The following is an 18252-nucleotide window of genomic DNA, read 5'->3' on the forward strand; positions in this document are numbered from 1 at the left end:
AATTGACCTCTAAACCCTTGAATTAACAACATGTAGGTCAGTTTATGTATTTTTTTTCTTTTTTTAAATGAACTTTCTGAGGATTTCATAGCCACTGTGCACACAGTTTGCCTCTTTGTTTCTGCACTTTGCTGATACATTTGATCTTTTGAGAAGGTCCTGTCTTGATCAGATACCAAAAAAAGCATTTTTTTTGTATGCCAAAGATGTGATTATGATCTCAATACAATTTTTTTTTTAATATTGTTAGATTCAGAGTACTAATAGCTTTTTTTTTTGCATTATTATTTATTTATTTTTTTATTCTTTGTCAAGGTTCAGATGTAATCTTCTTGCTTAAAGACGCTTAAGTGTTGTGCGGTGGCTGTGAGCCCGGTATGTGTGGGAACATGGGAAAACGCCAGGTTGCTAAAATAGTCTGAGAGGGGGATTAGGACTAGCCTTGAGCTCGCATTGTTTTACAGTGGGACAATTAGAAATTAGCAGTGGGGTTATTCTGAATGGCAAATGAGTTTCCCACAGGTGCTTAGCAGTCCTTTTGGTATTAGCGTAAGTGCTAAAGCAGATTAGCAGGCATTTGTGTGGCAATGCAGCTCAATCCAATCTCCCTTATGGATACCCGCCTGTTTTGGCAATTTTCTTGTGAGAGCCACCGCCTTTAGTTTTATATTTGTGTGAAGATGTTTTCTGCTCCCTTTTTGTGCTTTTACGCTCTGCCTTTCACGTGAGTTTTGGCAGCAGATGGGCTTCAAAGTACAGGATTTCCGGTGACACTTTCCATCACTACGTCTGCAATCTGTCCATCCTCTCCGTCACTTTTTCTCTCCCTCCGAGTTGTTTACCTGTCCAGTAATCTCCGGGTTGGCTTTCTCAGAAATAAAAGGATGTGAGTCATGCTTATGGTTGGATGTGTGTCAAGATTACACAGAAAGATTAACCACCTGCTGTCCTACATACACCTAAGCCCTCCATATGGCAACACATTTCTTCCTTGAATACAAATCCTGGTTGTCTTTTGGTTCAGTTTTAGTGTAAATAATCAAATTAATTGCAACGGGGAGGTGAAAAAAATATATTTAAGGGAGCAACAAAATTCCACAGGTGGTAAAAAACATTCTCATCTCAAAATACACCAAGATAAAACACCTAAGCTTTTTTTATACTACGTTACGTCACTTTCTTCTCAGGTATTACCCCGTATTCTGGCACCCGTTCTTCCAGCCATGTTTATTATTCTTGGTCACAACACCATTAAGGTATTAACTGTCTAGCTACCCAGCATTATGTAACTGCCATTCAGAAGTACAGTACAACTTGTGAATGGTCTGTTACAGTTGGCAGCTTATTACTGCGGTCCTCCATTTATGAGATCCATCTTACGATTGAACATGTTTAATATTTACGATTTGAAATCGGTGCGGCCAGGATGGATTGACGGATTGATGGATGACACAATTTCACTTTGCGTTCAATAATCTGTACCATGATTCCATAAAAAACTGACAGATTATATATATATGAGTAGTAGAGTAATTCAAACTATAATTTCTGACATCACATATTGGCAACATACAGTGAACATTTGCATTATCTTTATAGCAATAATATAAAACTAAGGATTAATATTGGATCTCAAAGTGCATCTATGACACCCTCAAATTAATTCCTTCAATTTCACATCATTACCATTGGAACTATGAATACACTGTGACCGAATGCTGTACATAAGCGTCTATTGTATAGAGATACACTATATAAATGGAACAAACTCAGCATACATGTCCTCACCCTGACCCACCACAGCTCTCTTCCTGAACATGTCCACATGCCACCTTTGTGCCGTAAGTCCCCTTGTGACCGGCTATATTTGAACACTTAAGTGAGCCTAATGAAAGGAAGTCACCCATTTATATCCCTCTCTACAGTTAGTTATTCTTAGAAAGTCCCTATGCTGCTCTGATGAATCAGTTGTACCACTTCAAAGGCCTCAGTCTGAACTGGCAGCCTTGGCCCCTGTCAAGAAACATCCAGTAATCGTGTGTCACACAGCAGAAGTTATGTTTGGAATGGCCCATGTGAGGGCAATTGACGAGAGATCTGGTCAACAAGTGACATATTGACGTCCCTGAATTTGGCATGGATCTATTGGATTAGGTCTCAGGAATCCAATTACTCTATATGTTTCCTTTGAATTCATATTGTGTCATACTCATAGACTCTATATAAGAGGTGGACGTAGTCACTGTGACGTCACTTATTGGTTTGTGGACTGCCGTTTTGAAGCCTCGAGTCCGGCATTTTGGCCGTCGCCATCTTGGTATTTGTCTTTAGCCATCTTGGTCTTTTGCAACCAGAAGTGACACGAGAGGTCAGAGCTAAGTAAAACCGAACCCTGAATAAGACATTTCAGGCTACAAAAAAGGTTATAATTAACTTTCATGAACTGAAAACACACTGTGAAAGGGTTTAAGTTGGCTGACGAAAACACAGACAACTCCCAGACCGGACAACGCCGTGGTAGCAACCTGTCAATTACAAGGTAGCCCCGCCATAAAGTATACCCTACTTTATGGCTGATTTGACCATAAATGGGACCATCATTTACTAAATGAACATCATGCTGTATTGAAGAAGACTTGAAACTAGCAATTGAGACCATAAACTGATGTTTACAATGTTTACCAAGGTAATAAATCAAGTGAGAAGTAGGCTCATTTTCTCATTTTCTCATTTTTTCTGAAAAGTCAACCCTGTGCTGGCTATTAGAAAGAATGCAAGTTTAAGGCACTTACACATTGGCTTCACTTTTCAGACCTTTCAGGGTTGCCCACTGGTCATAATGTATGTTCTTATAGAACCTGTGTGTTGAATACTTCAGCAGATTGTCTGTCTCCTTTCTATAGGCCTGGAGTTTGGTCAGGAACAATTGCTGATACAAGAGATATCTGCATGCTTTCCATAAACCTTTCTTGAGCATTTTAATTGTATGCCTTTATCCAAAATTTGCATCCAGAATGAAATTAGCAGGTAGGGATCCTGATGTCTTACCTAAAATAATTTGACAGAATCTCCTGAATGCTCAAGCAAGTGACCTTCCGGTTACAATGTGGTTTCCCAAACCAGTAATCGTACTGCTGCCACTCCTACAGTACACACTCCATTTATTCTTTGTTCCCATTTGTCATATTTGTTCTACTATTTACAGTTGTCTACTCCCAAACCCTCTCTCCCACTGCCTATGTTCTGAAGCAGTAGGACTTTGCTGCCTTGACGATAGACCACATTTCCTCTTTTCCTACCATGGAGCACAAAAGCCTGGGTGTTTGGAAGTGCCCAGGAGGACACTTGACAGTCTGTTGATCCACCTGTTTCAGGACAGAGTGGGCTTGAAGGTTTGGATTGTTTGGCGTCAACCCCTGGACCTTGTGGAGGTGGTACCATGAAAATGACAAGAAGGGCTCCACTGTTTCAAATGTTTTCCTCTGGTTCTCAGAAGTTCCCCCAGTAGGACCTCTCCTACCTCCGGAGCATTTTCCCTCCTCTGCAAAGTATTCTTTAAAGCTGTGGTATGCATTTCTCCCTCCTTAAAATAACACATTAATACAATATAGCATAGATTACAGTTCTGTAACCACCAACACAAACGCTCCAACGCGCCTGAACGCAGCTGAAATAGTTTTTTCAGGATGTAACTCTGTAAGTTACTGAGCATTGCTGCAGAAATGGACTGGGACGATAACCAGGAAATAACTTGATCCCGTCGTAGTCCGGCGGTGTCAGCTGTGCACATAATTTAACATTTTGATAAAAGTCGAGGATGGGCATAGTATTATTTATGCTATATTTAGAGTTATATAAAATTTTAGTTTAACGTTTAAAGGTACTCTATACAATATCCAGAGAATCAATATAGCAGCAAACAGCTATTGTCTGTGTAAAGATATAGAGGAGTAATGTCTACCTGAGCAGAGAATGAAGTCACTCTCCCTCCGTGAGTGTCGTATCTGAGCTTCTCTGTGCTTCGCATACATAACTGGGCTGGCCGCACCTGCCTTTTAGGCTTTAGGCTTGACAATGGACACGATGGACATTTCACACACACGGGACGAGAGAGAGTTGACAGACAAGAATGATCGCGGAGGATTTGGTGTCAAAGTGAAAAGCAAAAGCGCCTATTTGGCAATTTTTTCGGATTTAAACCCAATGCTATAAGGGAACCATAACATTAATGAGATAATCGCTGTGCGGAGGACGGAGCGGTCACAGCCGGTGTGCACGGCGCTGGAAACCTACAACCTCGCAGCGAAAGCTGGACCAGAGAGGCCAGACACACAGCCATCCGACAGTAACGATCAAAGTAAGCGCTCAATAGATATTGACCGACATCTTTTCTTGAAAAATGTATGGCGTAAATGGTAACACCGGTGTTGTCACAAGTTTATTAACCGGTGGGAAAATTTCCTCAACGTGACATCCTAAGTGCCTTTTAATCCATGTTCGTGCATGTGAGCGTGCCCCACTGGCTAGGTCACGGCTCTGCACCGCTCTCATAAGGCGGTTACAGGCGATAACGCTGTTCCGACTGATGGCGCCCTTGCGGAAGCGTAGCACCGACCCTCCGGTTTCCCCCCAGGTAAACACTGTTAGCTCCGTCAGTAGTGTTACTGTTGTTTTCACGGTTAGCGCTTTAAGCACCGTTAGCTGCGAGCAGTTGGCACGTGGAGAGCCCTGCGGAGGCAATAGAAATGCTCCCAATCTTGCAATTAGCACCTTCAGTGTTTCAAGTTAGTGTGCTTAAAACAGAGCTTTAATGTCAATGACAGTTTATTTTGTGATTATTGAACCAACCGTTCTTACATAACTCCTGCTCTAAAAGTATTTTTGGATTGGCTCAATTTTGCCTACAAATAATGTCATTTTAAAAAGTGCCAAGGCTGAAATCTGCACAAAACCAGGCAAACACAGAGAACCTGGACACGCTGTTGTTCAGGCCTTGAAGGCAGAAGTGAAGGCGATATTTTAGCAATACACACAGAATCTGATGTAACCATCCCTTGTGGTATTTAGACTGAACGCCTACATAAAAACCTGGCTTTGGTGTTAGAGGAGGTGGGTGAGCGCAGGAATGTCACAGGGGTTACCAAAAAAAAAACATCTACTCTGCCAGCTAATCACATCACATCTCCAGATATTCAAAAAGCAGATTCTACAGCCCCAGAAGCTCCCACCTACACCACCCACCTCCAGCTCGGCTCGGCTCTGAGCTCACCTTTACAATCGTCTACACAACCCCCGACTCTGCCTCTACTTTTGTCTGATTGGTGCATAACTCACTTCATGATAAGTTTTGAGTGATATTTACTGTGCATTGTCAATTCCTGAGTCCCAGTCTGGATGGTGAAAATGTTCTGCTTATAGAGAAATGGGCCGAACGTGGCTTTTGCCATTTGGATTAATTGGCTTTGGGCACAACACCTAATTGCTAATCTTTTTGTTTTTTGGCAAAAGCACATAGTATACAGGCTTACCAGTTTGCAGACAAAACTTCCGTTAAAACTACAGACAAATTAATCAGAGGAGGAGCTTTATTCACACTGAGAACTGCAGCTTAAAGGTTTGCAGGAACTGATTGTGGGTCACACGTGTCTGATTTGTCACTAATGTAGTGCCCTTTGCAGTACACATATTAACATAACGCCTGTAAAACAGAACCCAAAATGTTTATGTTGGTCCTGTACTTAGGTTTGTATTCCCAATGTGTCCATTGACTGCAGTGTCCGTGAATACTGGCTTACACACACACACACACACACACACACACACACACACACACACACACACTCTCTCTACATGGAACCTCTTATTCTCAGGAAATCTATCATGGTCCTCGTGCATCCCATCGTTTGATGTGTAAGGGCTTAGCAGCGGATGTCAGCCTAATTTAGCTCTGTCAGCCGAGGTTTAAATCTGACCCCTCAGTGCTGCCACCAGAGTAGGATGTTCAGGAGGATGAGACTCAAAAATGAGGAGAACAAACAAACTATCAAAAGCTTCACGCAAACTTTGTAATGGTAAATGTTTTAACATCATGTTTGACTGTTCTGGCAATCTGCCTACAAAGTAATGTTGTCTGTAACATTTATGTCTCTTCAAATCGTCAGGAAAGACACATACAAGATTACTTATGTGTGACAACCAATGCGAACCAGTGATGATAGATGATGAAGTGACACTTTATGTGCTGCATTTTGATCAATTGGAACCTTTTTGAGCTTAGGTTTAACTCTGAAGAAGCTTTTGTGAGACACACATGCTACTTTTCTCGAAATAGCTGAAAGTTGTACTGATGCTGAAATAACAGAAGCCCGAATCGGCAAGTGGTAAAAAAAACACTTGACCGCATAATTTTTCCGGAGCTGATGATGGAAGTAGCTACGCAGTGAGCCATCTCGCTTCCGTCTCATCTCTGTTGAGAGTTGCACATGCGCAGTACCGATAGGGCACTGGTGAGAAAATGGCGGCGGGTAAAAAACAAAGTTTATGAGCTGAAGCCAAGCCCCCAGGAGGAGCGAATTTTCGTAGTTGCCAATGGTGGAATTACAACTTCTGTGTCCGTCACGTGATGCCTTTGGGCCTAAAAATACTTTTTCCCATTGATTTACATTGGGAAAGAGACGTCTGTAAATCAGCGGATAATTTTTTTTTTTACGTAAATCAACTTCCCAGTACGAACACTTGACTGGCCCTTATTTAAATCATTAGATTGGGACAACATTGAACTTGGAACTTGGAACCTATGTGACAGCCAAAAAGCAATTACTTAAACCGATAGACGAGCCCAAAGTTGCAGATTCCATGTCTGAAAACGCCTAAAGCATTAAAAACGAACAGAAGGCCACTCAGATGTTTACCAGATGTACACATGTGCTTTTTATATCATTCAAATTCTACAGATTTGCAAATGCAGATTTAATTAGCTGTCATGATTTGCCACCGCTCTGATGCACGATCATCATATTGAGCATCCACACAAAAACAAAAAACTTTTCGTATAATAATAATTGGAGCAAAGCTGTGAAGATGCACACAATACATATGGAAATATGTGGACACACGCATGGACAGATAAGCCTGCTTGTTGTTTGTCTCTCTGATAGAGGGCTGAGAGGCAGCTTGGTGCTACAGGACCCATGATGACAGACCACAAAGCCCACCTGTGGTTGTCAGGGCCTGGGGCAGCTCTCTCTGCTCCCTCCTGCCTGTACTGTGAAGGGCAGAGACACAGCATGACCTGTAAACCCCCACTGCTCCAGCTGCCAATCAAGCAGTCCAGCATGCACCCCCCACCTTCCAGTGCTCGCTCTCTGTGATGCTACTCAATGGTGGCAGGGCTAGCTGCTTCCTCTTTGAGGGCCTCTCTAGCCCAATCAGCTGGCCGTCCTTGTCATTCATTTAGCCACCTGCCACAGTAAGAGCACTTTCCACAGGTTGGCATTTCAGAGTGGGTTTGGAGAGTGTTAGAGCTGTCTGCGGATCGTTGTTGACATTTCTGTTCATCAACCCAATATGTCATTTTCCGCCACGATAGATGAAGATAGCTTTCAGTTAATTGCCACTGCAACATTATTTATTACACTCTCATCTAGTGCTGCTTCTGCTTTAGTGAAGTGGAGCTGACTGCTAATTAAATCAGGATACTTCCTCAACATAGTGTTTACACAAATGCTTGTGTGGGCAGGGTGGCTAACTTAATTTGTCAAAATGATTGCAGAGCAGTGTTTCCCCGAGGTTGACTGCTATAGCCTGGCGGATGTGCCGGGGGGGGGAGGGCTAACACAATTACACCACACCAAATTCCATTCTCAATTTAACGCTTTAAAGATTCTTTAAATATTTATCAGTCACTTTTCAAAATATACATAAACCCCTCTTCACATCAGCATCATTAGATCCACTGCACAGCACTTATGTAAAACGAAAATGCATCACTTTTAAGACTAGTTCCCGTTATTTCCTACTTGCAAATGCCAGGAGTTGAGTTTTCATTAAAACAACATTTTGACTGGTATAACTGGATGCTAAGGTCACACAAGGTCAAATTGTCTCCTTAATTACAATATGACCATTTGCAAGCAATATAGCATTTAAAAGGCTATTTTTTTAAATGGAGTCTAGTGTAGTGCTCACTTCGCGGGGCTACATTACATCACTTCCAGCAAACGTCACGGAGAACAATGAGGGCAAAACAGCATCACCGATCTGATTTAACCGAATATTCTCTGGTCTAGCTCAGCTAAAAACACAAAAACACTGAATCCGTCAGCACGTTAGCGTGTCATTCACTATACCGAGTCTGTTTGTAACTGGTAGGCTACAAACAACGTTATTTTCACTTTTCACTGCTGAAGTGTCAGTGTGTAAGATGACAGACACTCGACTACCCCGCTGTTTTTACAGACGTTAACTAACCACAGACACTTGCCGCGTTCATGGACTCCCGGCAGAGCACCGCTGCAGAAGGAATATAGGGGAAACAGTTGGTGTTATTTTAGGCTTTAAAAAAAAGATTTGTTTGGCCTGCTGCCCAGTGCTTTGTAACATGTAATTGGTCAGCAGTGTCATGATTGGATGCAGACTATTTTCTGTTCAATAGACCTCTAATTTACTGAAACTAAAGCAACTGCAAACGCAAACTTGTGTGGCAAGCCTGTGTGACAAAATGATATTTGCAATTTTAGTTTCCAGTGGAACCCCGGTGCAGAATGTCACAAACTGAAAAAGATGCTGGGTGAACAGATGGATACATTAGAGGAATAGCTTACCAGCAGGTGGAGTTGATTGGGCATTACCTAAACTAACTCCACTAATCACATCAGCTCCTCTCGTCCCCTTTGAAAGCAGCAAATAAAAACAATAAAAACTGTTAATGGCTTTAATACAGCACAAAAATAGCCCCTCAAGGTTGCATATAACCATTGTTTCAAAGGGAAATATGTATGTTTGGCTGTCTGTTATTGTTGAAAGCCATCAGTATGACCATGCAGAGCCTTGCTAGTGCACCTGGCTCGGCCTCACCCCCACGTTCTGGCTGGGTTTTTTTTTAATATACCTGCTTCCCCTGAATGATTATGTTGGCATTTAAGAGTTACATTTGCTTGTCATATACTTTGTGCATGTTCATGCTCATTCATCCAAACAAGTACAATGTCTATATGTGTTTCCCCCATTTCAATAATGTCAATACTCCTCATTGTATCCGCACAATACTCACACTTGAGTGAGGTCAATGAACCTTGAAATTTCTTCCCTTGCATTAAGCCTCCTGCTGCCTTATTTCATTGCCACGGATTTTGATTTTAGCCAGCATGTGCATGTGTGGGTGGGAATGTCCATTAAAATGTGAATAATGTGGGTAAATCTTACTAAGGGGCTTTAAAATGGGCTAATCCCATGCAAAGCCACAATGACGCTCATTCACTTCCTCACTGTGAAAGGATTCGCCTCCACTTGAGACTTTGGTGGGAAAGAAACCGAAGAAAAACCCCATGGTTGGGATATGAGTTACTGAACTTCTCAGCGAAAGCCTCATTTCCTCTCTGACAAGAGACGTTTCTCAGGAACCTCTGCTGTGTGATGCTAACCCATTCAAAGCTCATTTAAAAGAATGTTATCCTAAAGCTATAGGCGTAAACCATCAACACTAACATTGTTCAGATTGGTTAAATACAAAGTGGTTTTCCTGTGTTTGTCCTTTACTTTTAGCCAATACCTTGCGTAGCATTCGAGTAATCCTGGTTTCCTTTCATGAGATAGTTAAACCACTCACATTTTGTTTTTCATGAACCTGAAAGATAGTGGTGCCTTTGAAACATCAAGACACTCACCACAAAACTCAACTTGCTAACCCAACATGAGAAATAGAAAAAGGTTGACAGTCCTATTAAGATGGCAAGAAGATTACCATGAAATTCAAAGCTTAACTTGGATTGTAATGTAATGAATCATACCACACAGGGATTTTGCAACTTTCTAAATATGGTTTTGCTTTGTTGCGATGACAATGACCAGTCAACAGACATTAATCACGACCACTATCTTCCCATTTTTGTGTCTGGGCTGATTAGTCAGAGGATGACTAACAAACGGTTATTGCAGGGCGTAGCCATAGATACACAGAATCAGATAACCTAAAGATCCACTGCCACTTTGCACGTAACCGAGAGAAAAGTGGAAGTAAAAAGAGGAAGTATAGTAGAACAGAGAGGGAGAAAACATGAGGGAGTGATGAAACAAGAGGAACCAGAGTTGCTGACTGACTCATAGGATGCAGAAAGAAGAAAATAGAGCCAAAAAAAGAAAGGAACTGAAAGTTAAAGCGAAGGGGGAAAAAAATAACCCTGTTCTCCGGTGTCTGGGTTGATGACCTAAATTGTTGGTCTTCATTTACTTTTGTTAAATGCGTGTGCCTGAAGCCATGCTTTGCTCTGTGTAATGTTGTTAGTTCATGTTTTGGCAGGAAGGTCACTCCTAAATCTTATCCACATGTGCAACATTGATTAGATCTATCCACCAAGTGAACTTGCATAGCCATGTTTCATGTTCAAGTCTCCATGACAATAAACATCCTGCAGAAGTGCCTGATTATTTCAGGGGTACTGCTCTGCTGCTGACCCTAACCTCTGACCTCCCTGGGGAGCAGTTACAAGAAAAAGAGGACTTTCCTAAAGAGAAGAATGACTTCTTTATTATTTATTGACCTTTTGTCAGTTAGCGGAGGAGGACATAAAGGTCTTGACACACCAAGGCCATTGATGGATGTCGGGCTGTCATTGAGCATCGGTGGCTGACCATCAGCTGTAGTTTTTTTTTTTTTGCAGCAGCAGCAGCAGCACTATCGGCAATGTTGTTCAGTTGAGCCTGTTAAACCCATAGACTATATAAGAAGTGGACATAGTCTTCGTGAGGTCACTCATTTGTATGTGTGCTACGGTTTTGAAGCCTTCAGTTCGGCAATTTGGCAATCGCCATTTTGGTTTTTGGCCGTCGCCCTCTTGTCATTTTTGGAACCAGAAGTGACACCAGAGGGTGGAGCTAAGTACAACTGAACATTGAATAAGACATTTTTAGGTGACCTCCCAGACTGAACAACGCCGTGGTAGCAACTTCAACTTTGTCAATCACAAAGTAGCCGCGGCCTAAAGCATACTGCTTTTGGTCTATTTGACTCTAAATGAGACCATAACTTACTAAATGAACATCATGCTGTATTGAAGAAGACTTGAAAACTAGTGATTGAGACCATAAACTCATGTTTACAATGTTTACTGAGGTAATAAATCAAGTGAGAAGTAGGCACATTTTCTCGTAGACTTCTATACAATCAGACTTATTTTTGCAACCAGAGGAGTCGTCCCCTGCTGGCTGTTAGAAAGAATGCAGGTTTCAGGCACTTCCGCATTGACTTCAATTTTCAGATCCGGATGTTGTCGCCCGGTTAAATAACTGGAGGAGGCATCTTGCCTGAAAGCTTTTCTGCTGAGCAAATCGGGGATTTCACCCACATTCACCGCAGGGACTTTTCCAGGAACCGAGGACTCATCCTACAATAGGATGTCTGGAACCTTACCTCCGTTTCCACCACAAGAATCAGGATCTAACTTTAGTTTCTCTGCCACACTTCCTGGTCCCCACAAATTCCCTGCTCTGGGGTTAGTAATACGGATGGCCCAGGATCTGTTTAATGTGCAGAACATTGCCGACTGGTCAAACACAAGCTTCCGGCTGTTACAACTTGGGTGCAGCTTCATTCACACCTTAAGCAATCATTGGATGCCCTTTGTATCTTGTAATGTTTATTGCCGTTATAAAGGCTGAGTGTGAAAGTTGCATGTCAAACAATGCCATTGCTTTTATTATTCTAATATACCTAATTTTCACTGTTCTTCAGATACAGTGAAAACACAATCAAGAATGCATAAACAGGACTTGTAGTTCTTGATTAAGGTCCTGTTTAGTTCCTCGGGCCCCTCAAGTGGATCCTGGAACTATGTTTTTCACCTCCACCGGATGCCAGTGCAAAGCAAAGCAAAACCTCACAATGCCAGTTGCAACTTTATGTATGTCATTTATATTATTATATTCCAAGTATGTAATAAGACTTTTCATCAGATACGCAGTGCACTCGATTGTAGGTTAGTCTTTGTTTGCAATGATAGCCCTTCAGGTTTTATGTGTAGCTCACAAACACAGATTATCAACTTGTTATTTGGTGTCATTCAGGCACACAACATTCAGTATGTACTCGTCAGCTGGATGCTGGCTGTAGTCTTTGCAGCGTGTTCCAACCCTGTCTCCTAAAATTATATTCCCATGCAACGAAACTGCATTGTGAATTACGTTTCAAGGGAAACATATTTTGTCGCGGATTACGTTTGTTTTGGACTTAAATACGTTTGTGATGATAGTCCGTGGAAGTCCGTGTAGGGAGGGGATCAGGGTGATGTATGGGTCAAACAAACACAGGACTCTTTCACCCAGGAGACCGCTGTTCATGTCCCGTGTGAAACTAAAAGTCAACCTTCACTTATTTTAATTTACGTCCGTATCTTAATAACGAAACTAACTTAATTATTTTAAGCCATACCATGATGTTTTTTTTTTACCAAACCTAACCACTTAAATTTGTTGCCTAAACTTAACCAAGTGCTTTTGTTGCGTTTTTGTTTTGTTTCAATTTCGTAGTCATTTTAAACCAAACCATGATGTTTTTTTAAACTAAACCTAACCAAGTATTTTTGTTGCCTAAACCTAATGAAGTAGTTTTGTTGTTGTTGAGTTTGTTTCAATTAAATTCAGTTTAATTTCCAATTTAACCACGTGTTGAAAACAGTTTAAAACTGCGACCGTAATCTTGGAGAAAATACATTTGCCTCAAAACATTATTGAGAATGTAGTTTATTGGTATGGTAGTGTAACTTTGTACGAGACAGAGTTGGCTTGTTCATGTACAACTTTTAGATGAAGGTGGGACGTGTTAAAAAGATTTGATTGGTCAGCCTTTGCAGCACTACTCCTTTAAGATCAGTTTGGTATGTCAGTGCGCAAATACAAGAGCAGGATATGGGTTATAATTCAGGGTGGTAGTTTATTTACCGCCAACAAACTGAGATTAAATTAGCTGGTTTCACTGCAGACTACCAGAGGCTAGGACTAACAAAGACATATTGAAGGCAGATGCAATTCCTCTTGGCCATGGTAACAGGTGAGGGTTACCTAAGTGTGCAAATAAAAAAAAAAACCTGGCTCAGGTTAAACACATAACACGGTGGCTCTGTACCTCGTGGTAAACACAATAACAGCATCAGGACAAAGGCCAGAACTGTGTGTGGGTGTATTTGCATGGGTGTGATCATGTAAGTGCGTGCACTGTTGTCCCAGGTGTGAATGTTTGTGATAGTGCATGTGTGCATCCATCGGGGTTAAGGCCTCCAAAGCACACGATCACGTTAGGATGGGTGTATTTGCTCTGTGGGTGTTTGCAGAGTGAAAAACAGCCTAGTCAGGAAAACATGTTCTTGCCACCTCAACCATACTCTTGTTAAATAGGCAACCTATGCCTTTGTTTTTGTCTCAGTCTGTTCATCCATCTGTCTGATGATGGAGAGGCCCTTACTAACTTGTAGTGAAGTTACAGCTGTCATCTGAATGCCAAATCGAAATAACAACTGGAGAACTAGAACTGACCTACTGTATTTGTCTTGTTATAACCTTGACTTGGTTTTAATCTTACGTAAAATACCTTGTTTGGTGTAGAAATTTGAGTGCCCTTTTGTTGTTATCGCCATAATCCCAGTGAATGTAGGTTATGTTTCTTATCTTTGGGGTAAAGAAAGTCATGACATGACCCGAGTGGTGTTTTTGGCGTTAATGATCAACAAGATTTGTGCCAGGTAATATTTACAGTCTGTTAGGGAGAACTGCTGTTATGTATGTCTGACCTTTGCTGGAATTACATGATAGTAGCTTAAAACATTTTCAGAGGTAGAGTGATCATTATTATGTATTTAATACTCTTATCAACAAGGGAGTGGGCAAATATGCTTGCTTTATGCAAATGTATGTATATATTTATTGGAAATCGATTAACAACACAAAATAATGACAAATATTGTCCAGAAACCCTCACAGGTACTACATTTACCATAAAAAATATGCTCAAATCATAACATGGCAAACTGAAGCCCAACAGGCAACAACAGCTGTCAGCGTGTCAGTGTGCTGACTTGACTATGTCTTGCCCCAAACTGCATGTGATTATCATAAAGTGGGCATGTCTGTAAAGGGAAGACTCGTGGATACCCATAGAACCCATTTTCATTTACATATCTTGAGGTCAGAGGTCAAGGGACCCCTTTGAAAATGTCCATGACAGCTAGCATGACATGGTTGGTACCAATGGATTCCTTAAGTTTTCCAGTTTCATATGATGCCAATATCTTCACTCTAGCTTTAAAAATGAGCTACAACCCCAAAACAGCAAGTTGCGTTAATGGGTTAAAGAAATTATGTGTTACGTGTTATTATCGCGTAACTTTGACAGCCCTAATTTTAGTCTTTATGATTTCAGAAGCAAAGTTATTTTCCAGCTCCTCAGATGTGTACTACATCTTCAGCAGTCCCGTTGTCACAAAATATGCAAAGTGATACAGGAGTTTACAATATTGCAGATACACCTCTATTTTAAAGTGAATTGTGAATCATAACATCATTTTAGTGCAGTTAGTTGAAGCAGGAAACAATATCTTTTTTTGTCACCACTCAGAGGAGAAGCACGGTGAAAACCACACATGGCCAACACTCTAACTTGACACCAATGGCCACCATGTTTCAACACTGCTGTGGCACGGGGAGGGCACGGGGGCAGTGCTTTTTCAATATGGGTTAAATCTGACTCCCTGTAGGCTTGGTAACTGCGCTTGGTCTTTTATTCGGCATATCCAGAGTAAACAACAATACTCGCTCCTCACGCTATATGACCCACTTGCCAAGTGCTCGTCCTGGTCAGTCAAGCATGCTTAAACTTAAAAAATAATTTTATATCCATAAAGAGACAAACAGCCATCCCTCAAAAGGTGTAGTTTTGAGTCTGTGCTCTCTAAAAATGTAGAAAACATGGAATCTTTGAGTGGAAAAGCACAGTAGCTGTGGAAGCCATACTAATCAATTACCCACCACGAGGGAGGGCAGGGACATAACCTTCTCAGAGGCAGCCAAATTTAATTTCCTGCCCCTTGTTGGTCTGGTAATGCCATGTTAATAGCTTCCTGCTCTCATGCATTACAGCCACACTGCCACACATGCTTGTTTATTTCCGCCACAGCCTGCCCGCCTAACCTCACTGTTACACGAATGACCTGTTCTCAGCACTGAAATGTACACAAACACACACCATACATATGATTCAGTTGTAATCATTGACTAGATTACACTAAACTGTTCAATTGCTTGTGACACAAAATAAAGGGGAACATGAAGTTATCAACCAAAGTGCATTTTGCAAGTCTAATTTGTGGTTCAGGCTTGACCTTCTGTACTTACTGTAGTTGTGTACTTGCAGTTTTACAGTGCAAAGGATGATGACAGTAATAAATCAAAAGTAATAATCAACAGTTTAATCAATTATCAAAATATCTGCCCTACTAGCAGCCGATGATGCACTATATGTTTACAAGGCCACCCTCTCCTGTTGGCAGGAATATCTGTCACGTCACCTGCGTGCTTGTGCGCAGCCTATTAGAGCACGAGATACAAACAAAATAGGGACCCGGTTATCACAACGTTGCTTCATAGAGCCACACAATACCGAAGGCAGTAAACTGTTGTTACAACCCAAAAGAATGAAAACTAAGAAAATAACCATAGCTGTAAAAAAAATAATTTTCCTTTAACACAAAGTAGCTCAACAGTGAAATCTGTGTTTAACGATACTGCAGCTTCTCATCTGACTCGTGTGTTGGTGTGCCTTCCTATCTCTGTGCAGGTGTGTCTGTGTAGGTGGTTCTGTGTCCTTGTATCTGTGTATGTTCTCTGTTACATCCCTAACATGAAAGCATTACTGCTCTTCATGGGAGCTGCAGGAAGCTTAACCTCCGTGTCCCATGACGATGACTCATCTTTGGCATGATGTTATTACGTAAGCGGGTGGAGTGTCCTCTTGAAAAAAGGCAGACACTTTTTCATGAAGACAGACAAACTGGACATTATCACCTGGCTGGCTGTAACTGAGATGTGATTACAGATTCACTAAACCACCTGCACATATGGTTTGTCGGTTCTGATCGTATGTCCGTTGCAATCCCACGAGTTTATGATTTAGACATCATGTAGGGTTATATTTATCCACAAGCCACTGAAGCACACTTTCGCAAGTCTGCTGTCCTTGTTTGGACATTTTGTCTTGAATTGAACTAATCAAGGGTTTGTAGTCCATTCCCTGTGAACATTGGCCCGTTGTTTTTGAGGCAGACTGGTGATAATGAGGGCTTTTCACCAAGCAGTGGTCCAGATCACGACTTGTCCTCCGGTATGACTCATTCTTCTTAAAGAGGAGGGGTAAATTGAAGGCGTCTTCTGACCCAAAGTGGGAACTAATGAGAGGGCGTACTAGCTGTTTGCTGTCTCGTGGTCCCAAAACAATCCACTTCATGGCCAACAAAGCCTGTTTCCACACCAACGCTGCAAGTGCTTGTCCATATCTAATGAACACTCAGCAACCTTTTTTTCAAGGATGCTTTCAACCAAAACCCTCCACTGTCAACACTGTGTCCATTTTTAGCATGAGTGGGAACCTGTAACCCTATCATTGTAAGTGCTATGTTCTATCCAGTAAGCGACAGAGTATTGAAAGCACCTAAATATTCAAGTAAACTGCATTCTCAATTATGTTTCAAGGGAAACATATTTTCTCCCAGATTACGGTTGCAGTTTTAAACAGTTTTCAATCTTGATAGACGTTGAAATATATTAGTAGCATCCCAGAGGATCTTTTGAGATCTTAATAATTTGGTAGGTTACTTCTGGGGGGTTTGAAGCTGGTTAAAACTAATTGTATTGCCACTTTGGGGCAGCACAACAAGTTTTAAACACAATGTTGAAATAATATCAACTTATAAAGTTAATATAGTGAATGTGTTGGCAAAGAGTTGCCCATCTGCAAATCCAGCAGACACGGAGAAACATTAGCAGTCATGTTTCTGGCCACCTGATGAATTTTAGTCCAATATTTATTCTCCTTTGGCTCTGGTTTGGTCTCCACCAACTCCTGAGGGAAATGGCTCCATTTCTGGCTCCAGAACTGCGAGTTTGATGATGCTGTTATAAGGAAAATAAATCATAAGACAACATAATATCTGGTCAGAGCATTTGGGGTTCATACTGTTAGGTGTTTAGTCATGAGTGAATAGAAGTGCAGTCTCAGAAGTCTCAGAAGAAGTAGTGTCCCACCTATCCACATGTTCATCATTTCCTCTGATCAAATTCTGAACATCTTGCTCTTGGGTGTGAGCGATAAGATTGATTAGAGGGGAAGATGTTGTGCCTCTCTCTCTCCGTCTCTTCATTACCTCTCTTTACTCCTTTCTCTCAGCGAGCTAAGCAGTGGCGGGCGATGAGTCATCGTCTTCATTCTTGGTGGGATTCGGCGACAGATGCTCGCTCGTTCATCCTGCAGAAGTGGGTCAGAGTGTCGAGTTCATCTTCACACCGATATACAGCTTTCCTCCTCTTTTTCCTAGACTTGCTTTATTTCTCCAGAATTTTTACTGTCTCACTCAGATCATTTTTTGTTTCTCTTTCTGTATATCTCATTTTCTGGACCCGGTATCTTATATCCTGATAGATATAAATAAATACAACTTGAGATTGATTACAGTTCAATGATAAAACTCCGCTCATTGATCAGCAGCACATTAATCCCAACTGTTACATCATATTTATTATGGGATAAGCAACAGTAGAAAGTTAATTTAACTTTTATTAGGCAAGACACATTATGTACTACTGCCAACCACCCCAAGAGGCCCAATATGTGTTTGCATGACTTTAAACTAAGGATGTCCCGATCGGTCTTTTTGAGTCCTTTAATATTGAGTATCTGCCGATTTTCTATGGCAGGAACTTTCCCCCGTAACTAGGAACCTTTTGGGGAACTCATTGCGTTTTAACCGTAGGGACCAGGGACAGAACATTTTACCT

General features: G+C 41.4%; 1 protein-coding gene across 4 annotated transcripts in view; it reads left to right on the forward strand.

Annotated features, from left to right (window-relative positions):
- Positions 1-18252, forward strand: part of poc1b (POC1 centriolar protein B) — a 53456-nt gene that overhangs the window by 21055 nt on the left and 14149 nt on the right. The window contains exon 11 of one of the 4 annotated variants that reach the window (XM_074633670.1): positions 17645-17730. The exons of 2 other annotated variants lie outside the window; for them this stretch is intronic. In XM_074633670.1, the coding sequence (XP_074489771.1) occupies positions 17645-17730 (86 nt within the window). Of the gene's footprint in view, positions 1-17644; positions 17920-18252 lie in introns of those variants that run through there. One more of the 4 variants, XM_074633668.1, reaches the window with a different exon arrangement.

Source organism: Sebastes fasciatus, chromosome 4 (genome assembly GCF_043250625.1).
Source record: "Sebastes fasciatus isolate fSebFas1 chromosome 4, fSebFas1.pri, whole genome shotgun sequence".
Lineage (NCBI taxonomy): Eukaryota > Metazoa > Chordata > Actinopteri > Perciformes > Sebastidae > Sebastes > Sebastes fasciatus.